Here is a 20,774-nt window from a genome sequence, read left to right as displayed (position 1 = left end):
TATCTTTATTCCCCACAGACTTGTAGATGAACAGTACCCCTGACAACCTTGGGACAAGGACACAGTTTGGATTGCTTTCTTAAATTAATCAAATTAGAAAATAGTTTTGATATTTAGATGCAGTGAATATGTTCAGCAATAGTAAAGGAAGTTGCCACTACCAAGGATATATCAACCCTCTTTTTTTCCCTAAGAGTTGTTAATATTTCAGATGATAAAAGTAATACAAATTCATTGTAGAAAATGTGGGAAATGCAGAAACAATATAAAGAAGGAATTAGAAAGTTACTCATAAGTTTACTACCCAGAGATACATACCATCATTGGCATTTTGGAGACAAATGGATTCATTCTAAGTAGCTATTGAATGATCTCTGAGACCATTACTAAACTTGCCAGCCATGAGTTATTTTTATTATATACACAAAGGACCAAATTCTACCCAATTCCTAGTCAATAACGCTGGTTTGTTGATAATAGATTTTAGTTTTCTTTTCAATGGGAAGACAACTTAATAAAGATATCAGAGGCAAGCAGGCATGCATTCCAATCTCCACCTTGCTACAAGCTGTGTGACCTTGGGAAATTCATTTAACTTCTCTGAGCTTTAGACATGTAGTTAAAATTAAACATGAAAACAAACATAATGTACCCCTGACAGAGTCTAGTAGCTAATATGCTTGCCCTTCTCTTCTGATGACACTCTAGAAAATAGAAGTGTTAAAAATATCCTTTTAATTCTAAGCAGCTTGTTCTGAGCTCCCTGTCGAGTGAACATTATGCAGTTAATTCTAATGGTTTGCTTTGCTAATGAGGGGAAGTTGTATTATTGGTTTAAATGAAGCAATTAAGTAAAAGAGATAGCTCAGTACTGGTAATCTGCACACCCACAGCAGATGAGGACAGAGACTAATTCCTTTCTGTCCATCCTTACTGCCCATGCAATGCCACTGCCTGCCTCTTCTGCACCCCCAACAAAGCGTCTTGTTCAGCCAGCTCGCGGAGGCAGGGTCTGGGGATGACTGTGTAACACATTACCTACTAACTAGAGATTCCCACAGATTTTAGATGTTTGAGCCAGAGCTAGTTTTCCAGGACTTTTTCAGCCATCTGTGTAGTTGTGGAATACCAGATAACATATCGCTCTTAACTTGGTGTTTCTCAATCCTGGCTGCACATTAGAGATTACCACTAGGACTTCAAAACTTACAAAATCCAAGCCACATGCAAAACCGATTAAAGCAGAATCTTTCTGGGTCTAAGGGTCAGGCAAAGGCATGTTGTCACAGCTCCCCAGGTGATTCCAATGGGCAGTCAGGGTGGTGATGCCCTGCTCCAATGATCCCCTGAGCCTCAATATCTTGCAGTCAGGTGCCATACCTTGTGGTAGAATGTAGGTTGTTCTCTTGTTACTACTGCACAGACATTTAGAAACATTAAAAAGTATATTGAAATCCTTATAATTCACCTCCTCCCTGTTCTTCCCATATACTTCCAAATTCCTTGAGTATCCAGAGTCATGATTCTGAAGTTCAGGTCCTTTTTTTTTTTTTAAGCTAAGGCTGAAGTTTGAGCTCTGTAATAATTGGTATCATCTGTGTCTGGCTCAGATTAGGAAGCCGGTCTCAGTGTTCATAGACATCTCCTCAATTCCAACATTTTATAGAAGCTGTAGGTAGCATGTATGTAAAAACCACATAAAGAAATGATATTCTAGTGGATGGAGAATTCCTTTGCAAAAGGAAGTGTGTCTTGTTCAGGCAGGAGCTTTTTCACATGCAAAGAGAGTTCATGAAGGAGAGGACACGGTGCCGAGCCCTGGAGGAGGAACTGGAGAACCCCATGAACGTGCACAGATGGAGGAAGCTCGAGGTAACCTCTAGCAGAGCCTTCCTCTCACCCCAAATCTCTTCTTCTACCCCACATGGCTTCATAACTAAAGCACAACAAGAAGTGTAGTTTTATTTAATGGCATGCAAATTGTCCCCTGAAAGGTAAGACTGGATCACATGTAAATTGAGTTCCCAGAACAAGAACAGGACTTCCCAGAACCAGATGGTTCACTTGGGGTTCGTTTAAAAAGTCTTGGACAGCTCTGGCCGGTGTGGCTCAGTGTTTAGAGCATTGGCCTGTGGCTCAAAGGGTCTCAGGTTCGATTCCCGGTCAAGGAAACATACCTGGGTTGCAGGTTTGATCCCCTGCGCTGGTCCAGGTGGATATGGGAAGCAACCAATCAATGTGTTTCTCTAGCATCAATGTTTCTCTCTCTCTCTCTCTTTCTCCCTTCCACACTTTCTGAAAATCAATGAAAAAAAAAATATCCTCAGGTTAGGATTAAAAAAAAAAAGTCTTGGACAAAACCTTTTCTGTCTAAAGAAGACCTAGTGGAAGTTGTGGATTGGCTTCACCAATTGACATTTGTTTTTCTCTTTTAGGTAGTTTTTGCTCAAACAGCTATCCTGCAGCTGCCTGTTAGTCTCAAATAGTTAATTGCTTCTGGTTACATTGGCCACCAGTGTCCGCAACCATCTTTCAATTCGTCTTTGCGTCCTTTTATTTCATGCAGGAAATATGACTCTTGTGAACTAGCCCTCTTTTTGAAGGACTAGCATTGTGTTAGCCAAACACTGCCTCTTAGGATCTTGGGAACACAGCCAACGTCCATTGGAGGTGATGAATAATAGAGGCATACCTCGTTTTATTGCTTCACAGGTGTTGCTTTTTTTTTTTTTTTTTTTTACATACTGAAGGCAAGACCCTCCAGCAGCAAAAAGATTGTGACTTGCTTGCTTTATTTGCAATACATGCTTTATTACGGTGGTCTGGAGCCGAACCCGCAATATCTCTGAGGTATGCCTATAAATTTCCTATTTTATTTCATAACAATCTCTGCTTATTCGAGAAAAAGATGGCCATCTCCCCAAGCTGTACCCAGCAAATGGGTGCTAGCAGGGGCTTCGACTAATTGAACAATTAGGATGTTGGGAGATTGTGTGTTTTAAGAAGAAGCAGGGCAAGGGAGAAAAACAGCCAAATAGATTTTTGTTTTTCATTTTCATTTTTCCTCTTAATGAAGAAGGCATTAAGGATAATGCATTATACAGTGTTATATAAACACGAGGCCTGGATTTGAACAACATCCAGTCATGCCAAGTGAATGTGTGCTAAAGGTAGTTCCAGCCAATGGATAGCGCTCAGCACTGCTTAGTGTTTCTTAAGCAAAGTCAGAGTTAATGGGATATATTTCTCCACACTCTTATCATTCCTCTTCAAATGCCAAGAGTGGACTAGCTTACTAAATGGATTTAAACCAGCTCCATGTCCCCACACACCCATCTACTGTCGCCTTAGGGTATTCCATGTGTCCAAGCAGAGCTTTCGAGTTTCCGATTCCACATCAGTTTCTATTGAAAAAATTAGAAAATAAAGATTCTGGGAGGCAGTTGAAAATATTTAGCTATTAGATTAATTCAGAATGTCAATACAGTGGAAAGTGAAGCTTTGGCTGAAAGTCTAGAGGACAGAATATCAATTTATAAGGGTAGAGCTTGTTTGAGTCGTACACAGACAGCTACTGAGGGTGCATCAGACCTTTACGAATTGGTAACACTGTTTGAGAGCTAAATGCCATGGCTGTGTTCTGTTGTCAATTATTAGCAGAAGCCCGCCTCCTAGAAACCTTCCCCATCATAGGCGGTAAGGCATCTTCTTGTTGACAGTATCAGAGGAGAATCATGAGGCCGAATGAATTAGGGAACCCTGTCTCATTCCTATGGAAACAGATGATGATGGGGAAGCCTCAGAGCATAGTAATTAGAGCCTGGCCAATCTGGGCTTGAATCCAGCTCTGACCCGCACTGCTGAGGGTAAATAACAATCCTCTGAGTTTCCGTTGTCTCCTCTGTAAAAGGGGAAGACTCATGCTGTCTCACAGGGCTGTTGTGTGGCTAAAAGTGGAAATGTATGAGAAGCACTTAGCATAGTGTCTGGTTGGTGACAAAGAATCAGGTAGCATACACAGTAGCTATTGTTACTGCTGCTGTTATTAATAGTATTATTTCCCTTGGTGGAATAAACATATTCACTTTCCATTTATTGGCTAACCAGGGCCAATCGATGAGACATTAGCCAAACATCAACCTATTTTGATGACCATCTCATCTGTTACACTTTTTTTTTTTTTCCAAATCTCTCTGTATCGGGTCTGCAGATATGCAGTAGATTACAATAAAACAATAATTCTTTTGCATAGGGAGCTCCACTGATGGTGTCTCAGCTTCTTTATTTTGTTCCCCTTGAACAGGCCAGTGACCCCAGTACCTATGAGCTGATACAGAAAATTCATACCCTGCAGAAGCGTCTCATCAGCAAGACAGAAGAGGTGGTGGAGAAAGAGCTGCTCCTTCAGGTAGCATTTTCGTTTTCTGTACTCACTGAACAAGCGTGGTTACCTAGCATCGCCATCTCCAGGACTGTGTTAGAATTATTCGGCAGCGTTGCATGCCCCATTTTCAACTGTAGATGGCAACAGCGACTCACACACAGAGAACAAACAATCTGATCAATTGGTCTTTTGAGTTGCCATAGCTGATATTTCAAGAATCCTGGAACATAAGTTCAAGGCTAGAGTTACTGCCTTGGGTAATGTGAGCTCCTCTCAACCCCCAATTCTCTCCAGTTCTCTTTGTTAAGATTCTTTTAAATACTTTTCTTCATATCTTCACATAATGTGAAATGCCATGATTTTGATTTTGAAAATTAGCTTTCACATAAAGCACGGTATGTCCTCTTGAAGATCTGTGAGACTGAAATGGATGGAAAGATTTCTCTTTGAGGATTTTATGCAGTTAGATATTCTGGCCATCAGGAATGGTACCGTCCTTCTAGGCTTATGTCTTTGCAAATGCCCGTTGTCATCACCATCCTCACCATCATCATCATCATCGTGCCAGGTACTGTGCTGTTGGCTTTACCGACCTCGTCTCAATTCCTCTTCATAGTTCAGGAGGTGGGTGCTGTCATTCCCAATCAATGGATAAGGATGTTGGGTCCCAGGAGGTCAGTGTAGAAAAGAACGTAAACTCTGGTGGTAGATGGCCTGGGTTGGAATCCTGCCTCTGCCAATTTGTAGCTGTGAGAGGTTAACTCCTCTGCACCTGAGGCTCTTAGTCCATATTATGGGATAATAATGGATGTGAAAGGGATGTTGTGAATACTAAAGAGCTTAGCATTATGCTTAAGTGTCTAATAAATATTAGCAATTATTCTTATTATTTCTAATTCCAAAGCACATAATCTTAACTGCTGGGTTACCGTAAGTAAGAGCAGGGAATTCTGTATATGAGCAAGGGGCATTTGCCCTTTCTCTTTATATTCTCTCTTAAAAAAGACATCTTCCCTGAAGTTGGGGGTACAGTAAGTAGCTTTCTAGAGTATAGTTATGGTGAGTGGCCAGCAGGAAAGGACCAACTTCAGAGTCAGATCTGGTCTTGAATTGGCTCCACTACTTCTTTTATTTTTTTTATTAATTAATTTTTGTTACAGATGTTTTTCTTTTTCCCCCACTGATTCCCCCCTCCTCCTCCCTCCCTGCCCTGTCCCCAGTTTGTTGTCCATGTCCACTGTTTATGCATACATGAATATAAGTTTTGTGGTTTATCTCTCCCCCACCACCACCCCCTCTTCTGGGGATTGTCAGTCTGTACCTCACTTCCACGTCTCTGGGACTACCCCATTCCTCAGACTGTTATGTTCATTATATTCCACAAATAAGTGAGATCATATGATACTTGTCTTTCTCTGTTTGGCTTGTTTCACTTAGGATGACACTTTCCAGGTCCCTCCATATAGTCTCAAAGGATAAGAGATCTTTCTTTCTTACAGCTGCATAGTACCCCATTGTGTATATGTACCATTGCTTTTTTATCCATTCGCCTACTGATAGACACTTGGGCTGTTTCCAGATCTTAGCTATTGTAAATAGTGCTGCTACAAACATGGGGGTACATATATTCTTTCTGATTGGTGTTTCAGGCTTCTTAGGGTATATTCCTAGCAGTGGGATCACTGGGTCAAATGGAAGTTCAATTTTTAATTTTTTGAGGTAACACCATATTGTTTTCCATAGTGGCTGCACCAGTCTGCATTCCCACCAGCAGTGTACTAGAGTCCCCTTTCGGCGCCACTTCTTAATATTTCATTACTTGGGGGAGAATTATGTAAATTTTCCCAACCTCAGTTACTCCATCTGTTAAATTGGGATAATAGTACTTGATTTCATTATGGGAGGAAGACACTCCCGTCAGAATACACAACTTAGAAATCCTGTCGTAAGAATAACCAATTAGTGCATGGGCACTGGGGTCCAGCAGTCCAGAGTTTGAGCTGTGATTCCACCATTGCCAGCCATGAGTCACATGACCAAGGCCATGCAGCTGGTAAGTGGCAGAGTGGGGACTCACACCGGGCAGTCAGGTCCAGAGCCCATGCTTCCTACTCCTTCATCACCCTGCCTGTCCAGTTATTATGATCTTGTTTTATAAAGAACCAAAATTTGTGTTTTGCCAAATCTCTCTCTCGTAAATTTGTTTCATATTTCCTTGACTGCTCTAACTTTATTATTTTCTTCCTTCTATGTACTTTGGGTTTATTCTGTTCCTTTTCTACTTTCTTAAGATTGATGCTCAGCTCATTAATGTTCAATCTACCTTTCTAATATAAGCACTTACAGCTATAAAATGTCATTTAAATAATTTCTTTAGTTCCTCCCCGTATGTTTTGAAATGTAGTATTTTCATTTTCATTTTGTTCTAAATATTTTCTCTTTTAAGAATAATTTCTGTTTTGTGTAAATCTTAAAAAAAAATTCACTATTGCCCTGGCCAGTTTGGCTCAGCGGTTAGAGCGTCGGCCTGCGGTCCGGAGAGACCCGGGTTCGGTTCCCGCTAAGGGCACGTACTTCGGTTGCAGTTTGTCCCCCGCCCTGGTTGGTCGTGCGGGTGGCAGCCACTCGATGTGTCCCTTCACGTCGATGTTTCTCTCTCTCTCTCTCTCTCTCCCGCTCTATCTGAACAAAAAATGGAAAAATGTCCTCGGGTGAGGATAAAAAAAAAAAAAAAAAAAAAATTCACTATTTCTTCTATGGTTAAAAAAACCACAACTTTAAATTTCCAATTATATATGTAAGTTATTTTTTATTATTCATTTCTCAATTTTTGCACTGTGGTCAGTCTTATATTAATTCTTTGGAATTTATTGAGACTTACTTTGTGATAAACTAATTGGGCAGGTTTTATGACTGATCCCTGTGTGCTTGAAATGGATATGTACTCTCTAAATGTACAAGATTAAGGACTCTATGTGATGTTCATCAGATTAACCTTGCTAGTCACATTGTCCAAATCTATCTTTCCTAATTTTTTGGTCTTCTTAATTACTGAAAAAAGTGTTTGGACATTTGTCTATTTTTCCTTGTAGTTAGTTCTGTCATTTTTTTGTTGTTGTTCTAAGTACATTTTAGATTACGTTCATAAGGTGAGTAAAATATATGTATGATTTTTATTTCTTCCTGGTGAATTGTTCCTTTAATATTGTGTAAGAACCGTCCTTAATTCTTAATGCTTTCATCTACAAAATTGCCCGATATTAATATAGCCTAGGCTTTTTTATTTTTTATTTATTTATTTTTTAATCCTCACCCGAGGATATTTTTTCCATTTTTTTGTACAGATAGAGTGGGAGGGAGGGAGAGGAAGGGAGAGAGAGAGAGAAAAATCGAAGTGAAGGGACACATCGAGTGGCTGCCACCCGCACGACCAACCAGGGCCAGGGACAAACTGCAACCAAAGTACGTGCCCTTAGCGGGAACCGAACCCGGGTCTCTCCGGACCGCAGGCTGACGCTCTAACAGCTGAGCCAAACTGGCCAGGGCGGCTTTTTTAAACATAACTTTTCTATACTTTTATTTTTAAACTTTTGGTGTCTTTATATTTTAGGCGAGTCTCTTATAATTAAAAAAATTCAATCTGATATCTTTTTTTGACAGGTGTGTTTAGTCTATATATTTATTGATAATTTTGGGTTTATTTCTATCTTCTAATATTTTATTATTTATCCTGATCATTTTTAGTGCAGAATTCTGTTACTGCTTTCTAGTAGATTGAGGCTTTAAAAAATGTCCTCTTTTTACCCTCCACCTGCATATCTTTCTCTTTATTCCATATTCCTTTTTTCCTGATTCATTTATTTTTTAAAAATTTCCTCTTTTTTGCTCTGGTAGGTTTTGCTTAGTGGTTAGAGTGTAGGCCTACAGATTGAAGGGTCACAGGTTTGATTCCTAGTTAAGGGCACATACCTAGATTTCAGGTTCGATCCCTGGCCCTGGTACAGGTCATGTGGGAGGCAATCAATCAATGTGTTTCTCTCACATTGATGCTTCTCTCTCTCTCTCTCTTCCTCCCCTTCTACTCTATCTAAAAAAATCAATAGAAAAATATTCTCAAGTAAGGATTAACAACAACAAAAATATTTACTCTTTTTTCCCCTGTACCTGTCACATCTTTCTCCTTACTCCCTATTCTCCTTTTGCTTTTTTATTTATTTATCCCTTGAGTAGTTAATATCACTCACTGTCATTTATTTATTCATTCATTCTCCAGTCCTTTCATGGATTTCCTTAAAAATTTAACACACATAGTTAACATCAAGTCTAAACAAACCTAAAGTTGATCAATATCTTTATCCTTCTTACAGACAACATGAGGAGTCCAGGTAACAAGAAAGAGCAATGTAACCCTGGCCGGTTTGGCTCAGCGGTTGGAGCATCGGCCTGCGGTCCAGAGAGACCCGGGTTCGGTTCCCGCTAAGGGCAGCGTACCTCGGTTGCAGTTTGTCCCCGGCCCTGGTTGGTCGTGCGGGTGGCAGCCACTCGATGTGTCTCTTTCACGTTGATGTTTCTCTCTCTCTCTTCCTCTCTCTCCTTCCCGCTCTATCTGAACAAAAAATGGAAAAATGTCCTTGGGTGAGGATAAAAAAAAAGAAAGAGCAATGTAAACTTTGCACATCATGATCATAAATGGCAGCTGAGGGGGGTGTCAGAGTCAGTGCATGGTGGGGACTGTAGCACATAACGGGTTGCGACTTCCATCTCTAGGGAGCAGCTCTCTCAGTCTTTAGTCATCATCATCATTATTTTATACAGTCAGATTTACCAAGATGTTTACCAATTATTTTATTTTCTATTTTTTATTTCTAGGTTCCATCTCCTTTTTTAAAAAATATGTTTTCGTTGAATTTTTTTAGAGAGAGTGGAAAGGAGAGAGAGAGAGAGAGAAAGAAAGAAAGAAACTTTGAATTGAACCGGAACCTCTCAGTCCGGGATCGCTCAATCCACTTCAGTTGGGCTCATCATCTTCTTTTTGAAGTACATCCTTTCATTGATACATTTTTTCAGAGGTTAATGCTCTCCTTTGCTTGACTGAGAATATTTTTATTTTGTGTTTACTATAAATGATTAAGTTGAAATCCTATTTTCTATTTGCACTTTGAAGATGCTAGTTCTTTTATTAGCTTCCACTGGTGCTATTGAGGAGTCCACTGTCAGTCTGATGGTAATTGCTCCCTTTTAGGTAACCTGCCTTTTCTTCTGTTTGATTACTAGAGCTTTTCTTTGTCTTTGGTGTTCAGGAGTTTCAGCACAATCCATTTAGTATGAACTTAGTTTTACGTGCTATGCTTAGGACTCACTGTATTTCCTGAGTCTGAGGATTCCTATGTCTTTGAATAGTCTCTCCTTTATTCTTGTCTGTTCTCTTCTTCTGGAACTTTTATTAGATGTCTATTGGATTTCTGCATTCTTTCTTCCTTATCTACTGACCTCTTTGATTTTTTTTTTTCTATCTCTTGTGTAACATTTTTCTCAGCTTTATCATCTTGTTCACTAAATCTTTCTTTAGATATAGTTATCTGCTTATAGCCAATCCTCCAGGATTTTATTTTCAATAATTTAATTTTTATTTTCTAGAGATTCTTTTTCATATATCTTTATTGTGTCTTGATCTTATATTTTATTCCTTTATGTCTTCAACTAATTTAAATGTTGTTTAGTTTTTATCTGATTGTTCTATTACTTTAAGGTCTTGGAAGTCTTTTCTATTGTTTATTGTGTTGGCTGATTTTTATTTATGGTGGATCTTTTTCCTATTATGTTATGATTTTGGATTGTGAACTCATTATCAGAAAGGCTTTATTTATGGGACCTGAAATGATCCAAGTTAAGGGTATGTCTTTTCATTGGTTTCTATTAGGTGCCTAGGTGATATCTCTTACTTACGATACATTTTTAGGTTAAATGATCACTTTGGGGCTTCCTGGACCACTTAGTAAATGAATATTAGTACCCCAAACTCTTGTGATGGAGATCCATCATACAAATTTTCTGGGTAGCCTTTCCTCCACCCCCACCCCAACAAAGCTTAGGAGAGATAGTTAGGTTTCCTTGTGGTCTTCTGTCCCATCGGGTGGATTTGTAGCTATTATCTCTTTTTCATGAGCTTGTAACTCTTTTAAGTCCCCAACTTTATATGGAAGAATCTCAATACCAACTACCTACTCCATACAGGCCTAGCACCTCATATTTTATCCTTCTGTGGCCATGAAAATCTTTGTTCAGTGAGTCCAGCCACTTGTCCCAGTCAGCTCCCAAGGGATAGCTGCAGTATCTATTCACTGATCTAATATACAGCTCACTCTTTGATTTTGACACTCGAGGATCAAATTACTTGCAAACTCTATTTTGTGATTAAACAGATGTGTTGTTCTATTCAGAATGCCTAATATGTTCTAGACTTTAGTTTTCAGGTTATTTAGTCTGCCACACTGCTATAAACAGAAATTTCTTGTTTGCTCTAATCGCTGGTTTTCTCCTCCATAAAATGGGGAAAATCATTGTACCTACCCAAAGAACGAAATATGTTAATTAAGTATACATAAAGGTTTGTCAGAATGTTTAGTTATCATTAACATTGTTATTATTATGATTGTTAATATTTTTAATCACCAAGCCGTGTTTTACCTGCCTCCAGAGTTTAATGTCCTGCCTCTCTCCCTTTATTCAAGTCCTCATTGAACCTTTCTCTTGGATGGTTGGGCGGCTTGTATATTGCCAGACAACAAGCCTTGTTATCTTGGTGAAGCCCCAGGTGCTCCATGGGATTTGACAGTTTCTCATTTTCATCTGTTTTATTAAATTATTAGAGAAATTCTCTGCACTCACAAAAGAACATTTTGCAATTAGGAATATTTTTGGTTGAATTCTTCTCTGAGTATTAGAATATTTTGAAAATGACTATTTAATTGGTTATATGGTGATGAAGAGATCCCATCATTTCCCAGCAGCAGATATGATTGAAGCCTATTTACCCTCAGTAGACTGAGTTCTTTGAGGAAAATCTGTTGATAATTTCTCTCTAACCCCAATGCCTGGTACAGTACCAGGCACATAGTAAGTACTCAATAAAGATGGGCAGGCTCTGTGCCTGGACAATTTCAACTCACCCTTTAGGTCTTAGCTTAAAGGCTTTTTCCTGGGGAAGGGGTGAGGGGGATGGACCTCTTCCTAGGTTAGGTCTCTTGGTAAATATTCCCTTACCTTGACTTCTCTTTTATACCACTCGTCATACTTGTAATGAATGAAATAATTGTGTGTTTAATTAGTCTTTCCTGATGGACCATTCACAAAGGCAGTTTCTGTGTCTGCCTTGATGATCACTTCATCCCTAGTTCCTTGCACACAGGTAAATATTGATTTAGTGACTGATTAAATGTTGGAAGAATGTTGGTCCTTGAGTGAGTGATATGTCTCACAGTCATTTAAGTTCTGTCTTTGAGCTCTGAGAGGTCATGGAAATTATTCTTCCTCTTGCCTTTGCATTTTTTGTCATTAACTTCTAGCTCCGCAGGAGTCTGGAATTTACTGTGGGTTGCTTTATAGATCTATAAACTTGAATCAAACTGTCAGTGTCTTTTTGGCATGCTGAGGCAGGCTGATTCACGTGGTGCTCCCAAAGTTCCCTTGCTCAGGTTAATGTGAAACGGTTCTTGAGCTTGACTTTACAGCTTGGGAGGTAAGATGAAGAAGTCTGTATTCTTCCCAGAATTAGAATATCAGGTGTAGATGGGAAGAATTTCTTTTCTTTTGCCCATCAGTCTCCTCCCCTTTGAAGGAAGCAAGGGCAAGGCAACCATAAATGAGATGTGCCTCCTGCTGGCCTCTCCTTTCTATTATTGCCCCACTTATTCCAAATCTCTTCTGAATCCCTCTGTATTAATGACTTCTTGAAAAATAAAAGCACCTGTAGAATTAGACAGACCTATGTGCCAAGAGTAACTGCTTTCCAGTACCCAGGCAGGTATCATTACATGATCATCATTACCATTAAGATCAGGTTCTAAATAATAGCATAAGGCATGATAGCATTAGAGTAGGAAACTAACCTCTTGCCAGGGACACTTAAAAATACATGGAACAATCACAGCAGCTGGGACTTTTTCCCCCAGGTGTTTATATATGGGGTAGCAAGCTCAAATATACTCACCCCCAGGGCCAGGCAGGTAACAAGAAAGAGCAAAGTAAACTGCATATTACAATCATAAATGGCAACTGACAGGGGTCTCAGGGTCAGAGGCAAGAGGAAAAGGAGCGGACAGCCGTACATAGACGGCTGTGGGTCCCGTCTCTAGAAAGCAGCTAACCCCACCCCCGCTAAGTGTGGGATCATGTTGTCAAATCTTTAACTTTTTAAGAATAGCTGGGAATGTGGCGTGTTATGCACAGTATATTGAGTTTTAAGTATTGGTAGCTTTAAGAACATTGCATGGGCTTCCGGGAAACATATCTGCCAACCACCTTTGACCTACAGGAGGCCAGTTTGCAACTTCTAGCTTCAGGCCTGGGGGAGAAAGACATGTAAAGAAACAGCAGTAGCACAATCAGCTTTACTTGTTTGGATTGCTTTTCTTTGATCTAATCCTTTGTTATGATTCATTGACAGAATACAGAGCACAGGAATAAAAAGGGAAAGAGGAGGGGGGGAGGAGAATGAGGAGGAGGCTGCAGGTGGTGTGCAGGGATGGACATAGTCAGAGGTGGATGAGGCTGGGTTCCCCGAGGAGGCAAGCAAAGAGCAGAGGAGCCTGGGGTATGTTTTGTGTGGTAGTGGTGGGAGAGCTTAATGGAAATGGACCTTCTTTAGATGTCTTTTTCCCTGCGGCTAGTGACTCTGTCTTACTTCATTTACACTTTTCTTAAATGGCTTTGAATTGTTGAAAAGACCAAGGGTTGCTTCCTGACCCTCTGATGCCCAGGCAGCAGATGCGCTGCTGGCACCGCTCCACTAACAGTTACAGAGTGCTTCCTAAGAGCCAGGTGCCTGGGTGCCAGAGTGAACGAGATGGACTTGATCTTGGCCTTGGTGGACCTCCTCGTTCTGCAACCACAGTGCAGTGTGCAGGGCTGTGATTCTGCAGAGCGCCGTGGGACTCTACACAAGACTTTGGAGTGTTCAGAAGTCTCAGCTGGATTCCCCAAATCAGAGACTGAGACAAGGGCTTGGGTCCTGGTAGTTGGGGAGGTAATCTCAGGAGGATGGGGTAAGGGAGCAGAAGAGTGAGGCAGGGGAGAAAAAACCAGGGGCGGGGGTTGGGGGAGCACACGTGTGAGCTGGTCACAGCTATGAACATAGGAATCCCGATGTCACTGGAGTTCCTCTGAGGAACCACACTGAAACTATTGCAGAATTGTCCTGTCCAAGGAAGGGAGGCTGGGACACTTCACTGACTCCCGTTCCCGACTGGCTGAAAGTTGCACCAGGGCCATTGGGCTGCTTCTGAAAACAGAGGGTACTTTGTTTCCACGCCCACCTCTGAGGAAGCCCTGGCCTGCAGCAGAAAAGCTGACTCTGCACGTCCTTGAGGTGCGAGCTGCCAGAGTGTTCCAGGAACTGATGGCCATCCCCGCGTGCCAGGAATTTCAGCTGTAGCTGGACTGAGAGGATGAGGCTCAGGGCGTAATAATTGTCTGCTACAGGAGATGAGGTTTCTGAAGGTCCTGAAGGCCACCAACCAGTAGACCCCCTTCCTCTAGTCCCTTTCTCTCTCAGCTTCTTACCTGAGTGGTAAATTACCAACCCAACTTTGGAAAAGGCCGTGGCCACCTTCTCAACAAAATTCCCATTTGGCCTTGCCCATCCCATCCACCTACTGCCATTCCAGTTGCTATTCAGTAACTAGATGACAAGGTCAGGTCATACCGTGGTTCATGTAAAAGATGGCACCCTGATTTTGTTCTAAGCACAGCCATCCTTTATTTATGTATTTATTTATTTTTAAATTTTTTATTTTTTTTTGTTACAGATGTTTCTCCTTTTTACCCCATTGGTACCCCCCTCCCCATCCCCCCGCCTCGTCCCTGGCTTTGTTGTCCATATCCATTGGTTATGCATACATGCATATAAGTTCTGTGGTTTATCTCTTCCCACATCCTCACTCCCTTTTGTGAGGGATGTCAGTCTGTGCCCTACTTCCATGTTTCTGGGTCTACTGTATTCTTCAGACTGTTATGTTCATTATATTCCGTATATAAATGAGATCATGTGGTATTTGTCTTTTTCTGCTTGGCTTATTTTACTTAGGATAATACTTTCCAGGTCCCTCCATGTTGTCTCAAAGGATAAGAGATCTTTCTTTCTTACAGCTGCATAGTACTCCATTGTGTATATGTACCACTGCCTTTTTATCCATTCGTCTACTGATGGACACTTGGGCTGTTTCCAGATCTTAGCTATTGTAAATAGTGCTGCTATGAACATGGGGGTACATATATTCTTTCTGATTGATGTTTTAGGCTTCTTAGGGTATATTCCTAGAAGCAGGATGACTGGGTCAAATGGAAGTTCAATTTTTAATTTTTTGAGGTAACCCCATATTGTTTTCCATAGTAGCTGCACCAGTCTGCATTCCCACCAGCAGTGTACTAGAGTCCCCTTTCCTCCACACCCTCGCCAACACTTGTTTGATGATTTGTTGATGGCGGCCATTCTGACAGGTGTGAGGTGATACCTCATTGTTGTTTTAATTTGCATCTCTCTGACGATTAGTGATGTCGAGCATAGCCATCCTTTATTGAGTGCTTCCTGTGCACCCGGCACTGTGCTTGAAGCATCCAGAGGTGTTGCTTAGCACTCAGTGAACAGTAGCTCATCAGATGGGGGTGGGGTGAGGAGGTGGTGCAATTCGGGTAAAAGGAAACACACCGGACCTTCTAGAATGTTGGCGCTGGAATATCTTTCCCGGAATGTTCATTTTACAGACGAGACCACTGAGGCATTTCCCTTGATGTGGACAGTGATGACATAGTACTAGAGCGTTAGTTACTTTAGAGGGCTGGGGTGCCTGGGAGCACACTGCCTAATGATGAGTGACACACTGACATGACCTAAGTGAGAAACTACTCTGGTGGAGTTCAGATTTGTCGCTTTAGGACACTGTCTCACGCATTCTCGATTGTTTCTTGTACCCAGAGGTCTAGGGAATGGGCATGTCCCTCAGATGGGTAAATAATGAATAAGATGGAAAGGGCTACTTCTTTGTTGGCTTTTGGGTCCTGCCCTTTCAAGGTGAACTTGCTTTCTAATTTAATTTTATGGCTGACTGGATGCAAGTCTGGTTTTCTTAACTGCAAAATGGCTCAAATGGTAGATTTGAATGGATCTGTGCAAGCTATTAGCTGTGCAGGGGAACAGACCCCATGTAGCACCTTTCTAGGTACTTCTTTGGTAAGGATCTTCATTTTTCTTGATCTTCCGAGTGTCTTTTATTCATCGGTCACTTACAACATGTTAGACGTTGCTCTAAATGCTGTATATGTCGTCTTACTGGATCATTGTCACGGCCCTAAGAGATAAGTTATTACCTTTCTCCTTTGCAGGCAGGAAGCATGAGGCACAGAAAGGTTGAAAGACCTGCCCCCAAGGCCACACATCTGGCACCTGGTGGAGTCATAGGTATAACTTTGCAGTCTGGCTCCAAAGACTCTTCGCTGTGGGAAACCCATGGTCATTGATTCATTCTGTGTGGACCACCTTGGTCATTACTGGGGGAAATTAGCATTTCTCACTTCATCTAGAGTCTTGCTACTCAAAGTGTGGTCCCAGGGCCAGTGGCATTGGTGTCACCTGAGAGCTTTGTAGAACTGCAGAACCTCAGGACCACCCTAGGCCTGATGACTCAGAACCTGCATTTTTACAAGATCCCCAGTTGTTCAGTCAGAGAAGCACAGGGACCCTAAACGATCATCACCCCTTTCTTTGCTGCAAAGCAAGAGCTATGGTTCAGGAAGGAACCCCATGCCTTCTGGTTACCTGGCATGTGGGCTTGCCTAGTTACCTAACCTTCCTACACTTTGGTTTCCTCCTCTGATACCTAGAGCTCAGCATCCTTCAGTTGTTGGGAGGATGAAGGGAAAGAACTGCGTAAGACACTTAGCAGAATGCTGTGGTCATGAGGACTGGCCAGTGCTCAAAAATATCATTATTTCCGGAAAAAAAAAATCATCATTTCTGGTTTGGAGCATAACCACACATTCTTGTTCTCAGCTCTTGGACTGCAGTGACTGAGATCCAGGGGGACACGGACAAATGAGAGCATCCAGGGTTTGAAGCACGTTTTAGGGCTCCACAAACTCTGAGGGTACTGATGTTGGTATGCAAAGTCTAGAATGTTTCTTTGTTGATAGGGACATTCAAGTCTTTGATCCTATTCGATGGTACCTGGATGGATTTGGCAGAAGCTACAGAGTGTTTGAGGAGAGGAGGAAAGTGCAGTAACAGTTCACATTTATTGTATGCCAAGTACATGCCTAGCTGCTGTGTACTAAAGTATTTTGTTTTTATTGTATTGCCCAGGAAACCCAGATGAGGTTGATGTTATTATGGTGTCCATTTTATAGACAAGGAAATCAAAGCTTCAAAACAAAGTTTGCCCAGGAGTTTACAGCTAAGAAATGCCAGAGCTACAGTTATAAACCAGGGTTTGGTACACTCTGGCCCACTGCCTGTTTGTATTTGACCCATACCAGGGATGATATTTATATGTATAAGAGATTAGAAAAAAAAGTCAAAAGAGGAATAATATCTCGTGACATATATAAATGATATGAAATTCAAATTCCAGTGTCCACAGATCAAGTTTCATTGGCACACAGCCACACCCATCCATTCATGTAGTATCTGTGGCTCCTTTCATGCTACAACAGCAGAGATGAGTAGTTCTGACAGAGATTACATGGTTGACAAAGTTCACAACAGTTACTATCTGGCCCATTGCAGAACAGATCTACTGGCCCCTCTTAGAAACCTTAGTCACTGGAGTCTGGAACGAAGCCACTCATCACTATTCTGTGGTGCCTCCCAGTGAAACCACTAAACATCCCATTTCTTCAATTGCCTTCTTCCCCAAGTTCCAAAAGAATTGTTCAATTATTAAAGAAATGTTTTAAGATATGGAGGGCAGATTTCTAATATCATGTCCCAGTTGCTGGTGGTGTAACCTACACTAAACACAATTCTTGCCCACTCTGTTAGCAGATAACTCAGTGATCATCCTCCCCAAAGCTGAGCTGCAATTGTTGAAGATGCTCCCTCAGTAGAGACTGATGGACCAAAGTTCACAGTGTAAGCCGAAGCTGTTGACTAGAAAAGCCCATCTGCAGGTTTTTGTTCTGTTCTAAAATCAAGAGAAGAATAAGAGGGAGATGTGAGGGGGAAATACTTCCTGCAGAGTCTTGCTGTTGTCACCAAAGACTAACTAAAATGTGGGGGATGGTTGGGGAGGCTCCGTTCCCAGCATACTGCTCCTTGCAAGCTGCTTCTCTGCTGTCATGACGTCCTGGGACTTTCCGGGGCGGGGGCGGGGGGACTGCCCACTTTCCAGCCCATGCTCTTTGCGTGTCAGGGAGGATGGAAGGAGCAACTGGAGATGGGTTGTTCAGAAAACAGAAAGCTAACGCTGGCCATGAACAGAACAGATCTACTGACCCCTCTTAGAAACCTTAGTCACTGGAATCTGGAATGAAGCCACTCATCACTATTCTGTGGTGCCTCCCAGTGAAACCACTAAACATCCCATTTCCTCAATTGCCCTCTTCCCCAAGTTCCAAAAGAATTGTTCAATTATTAAAGAAATGTTTTAAGATATGGAAGGCAGATTTCTAATATCATGTCCAAGATGCACATACATCCATGTGGACAGCCCGTGGGGCACTGCATACCGCTGTCCATTTGGTTTGGCTCACACAGCCTTAGTGAGCACTCCAGAGGGCGGGCGTCTGGGGCACCTTGCTCATCATCTCTTAGCTCCACAGCAACCATTAATGTCTGATGGGCTTTCCATACATGGTATCTTTGTGGTTCTCAAAGGTTGAACTGGGGACTGGGAGAATCTATATGTTCCCAAACATAAATATTCATTGGTGTGGAGTAAAATGAGCACAATGACCGCATAGCATAAAACCAATTTTTACCTTTCAATTTTGGCGACTGCTCTTTCGTCTGTTCCTTCTTTCTTCTGGAGATATAAAATGTTTATTTTTGGAAATGGCATTCTCTTACTTTTGTGTGCGCATTCCTTTCCTTCATGAAACAAGTTAGCAGAGCGCCAGACAATTTCCTGTTTGTTGAGAGCATGGATCCTGGAGCTACATTACTGGAGTTCCAATCTTGGCTCTGCTCCAAGCTCTGCAATCCTGGGCAGATTGTGAACCTGTTTGTGGTAACTCAGTTTCCTTATTTGTTAAATGGGAGTAACTACACATATCTCATATGGTTGTTAGGGAGATTCTATTAATATATGGAAACATTTAGACTAGTCCCTGGCGCCCTGGCCGGTTTGGCTCAGCGGTTGGAGTGTTGACCTGTGGACCAGAGAGTCCCGGGTTTGGTTCCCGCTATGGGCACATACCCTCCCCCCCAAAAAAAAGAATAGTCCCTGGCACAGAGCACTACATTAAGTCTATCTATTTGTCTTTTTCGTTTTCATGTAAAAACTTAGCAAAAGAAGAAACTAGCAAGACTATGCTGGTGCCTCCAAGATTTTGGGGGAGAATTACTCATGTCCAAGAAATCTAAAATGAAGGAACTACTACTTTATCTCTGAAACTTTGCAGCACCCCCACTTGACAGACCAGGAAATAAAAGGTTGACGAGGTTAATGGGTCCTCGGAACAGGCCTTTGCCACTGCTGCGGCCCTAGGAGAAAGGGCGATTGTGCAGGGTTGTCTAGGACCCGCTAGTCTCTTTCACAGAAGCAGGCTTTCAATATGCAGATGTTTGGGGCTTAGAATCATGTTCAGCTTCATTTAAGGTGAATACGTTTCCCAACTTGTGTCCCTTCACACTTGCCTAGGCATACTTAATGTGCCCAATTATCTCATGCCTTCTCATATTTCCTCTCACTAGTTCTCTATAAATGTGCCAGGAATAACTTCCCACAGCGTTAGGGTCCTAAAAGCATTAAGAATTTCTTAAAAAGAGATTGGCTTTGGTAGGCTCGATTAGGCAGATAGAGGTTAAAAACCAGTTTATACCTTCAGCCGTATTTAAACACTTGCATTTCAGCCAAGCCAAGGAGATACACAACTAACGGGTCGGCTCGATTTTGGGCTTGAGTGGGGAGGGTTTTGTTCTTGTTATGGATCTTGAATCAAGTAGTTTTCAAAAGGGGCTGTCTTGATTGACTTCCTTCTCCTCACCCTTGTTTTCATCTCAATATTAAGAGTTAGGGTTGAGGCATTTTAAACTATCAGAAATCCAGGAAATAACAGGCCTGATTCCAGATAGTTCATTAGCGAAGAATGGACAGATATTAAATGTGTAGCAGATACTGAACCTTTCCTTTTCCTCATGGAAACACCTTCTACACCTATGAGAAGAGAGGAATCGCTGCCCAACTTTCTACCTATTTTTCTTTCTTTCTTTTTCTTTTTTTTTTTTTTTTTATCCTCACCCAAGGACACTTTCCCATTTTTTGTTCAGGTAGAGTGGGAGGGAGAGAGAGGAACAGAGAGAGAGAGAGAAACATCGACGTGAAGGGACACATTGAATGACTGCCACCCGCACGACCGACCAGGGCCGGGGACAAACTGCAACTGAGGTACGCGCCCTTAGCGGGAACCGAACCCGGGTCTCTCAGGACCGCAGGTCGATGCTCTAACCGCTGAGCCAAACTAGCCAGGGCTCTACCTATTTTTCTAGCCCCATCCAAGACTCCTTTTTTTCTTTTTACCCCCACCCCTCCCAAGACAGGAAGGAAGACATTGCCATTCTGATGAACACTTGAGCACAAGAGACTTGGGCCACGCTTTGCTGGTGGCCCAGGTCATTGTGTGTTAAACAGCTCCTGCCTATGCTCTGAATCTCTTGCTCTGGTCTCTGTGTTAGAGGCCAGCAGGCCAGGGCAAGATTCACCAAGTCCACTGTTCATCCCATTGCCCCTATATCTTCAACTAGTTGTCTAAGCACCATTGGGTCTGCTCTGCCTGGCCATCTAAGAGTCAAGAAGGAGACAGTAGGTCTCTTGGTCCAGACTTCCCCAACACCAGGGACTAGAGAAGCCTTTCTTTTGGGGGTAGGTATCAGGTAGAAAAAAGTATAGGAATGAAGAACTCAGACTCTTGAGCCAATCAGATTTGAGTTCAAGCTCAATCATAACTTCGTGTTACCCTG

The 20,774-nt window shown here is 41.9% G+C and overlaps 1 protein-coding gene across 1 annotated transcript in view; it reads left to right on the top strand.

The window, feature by feature from the left end:
* Positions 1–20,774, top strand: part of CFAP58 (cilia and flagella associated protein 58) — a 100,262-nt gene that overhangs the window by 48,283 nt on the left and 31,205 nt on the right. Inside the window, exons 14-15 of the mRNA XM_036265929.1 lie at positions 1,761–1,872; positions 4,304–4,408. Coding sequence (XP_036121822.1) covers positions 1,761–1,872; positions 4,304–4,408 — 217 coding nt within the window. The remainder of the gene's footprint in view (positions 1–1,760; positions 1,873–4,303; positions 4,409–20,774) is intronic.

The sequence above is a fragment of the Molossus molossus genome, unplaced genomic scaffold (genome assembly GCF_014108415.1).
Source record: "Molossus molossus isolate mMolMol1 unplaced genomic scaffold, mMolMol1.p scaffold_m16_p_17, whole genome shotgun sequence".
NCBI classification, from domain to species: domain Eukaryota; kingdom Metazoa; phylum Chordata; class Mammalia; order Chiroptera; family Molossidae; genus Molossus; species Molossus molossus.
The sequence above is the reverse complement of the archived record's forward strand: the minus strand, read 5'-3'. Positions and strand labels throughout refer to the sequence as shown.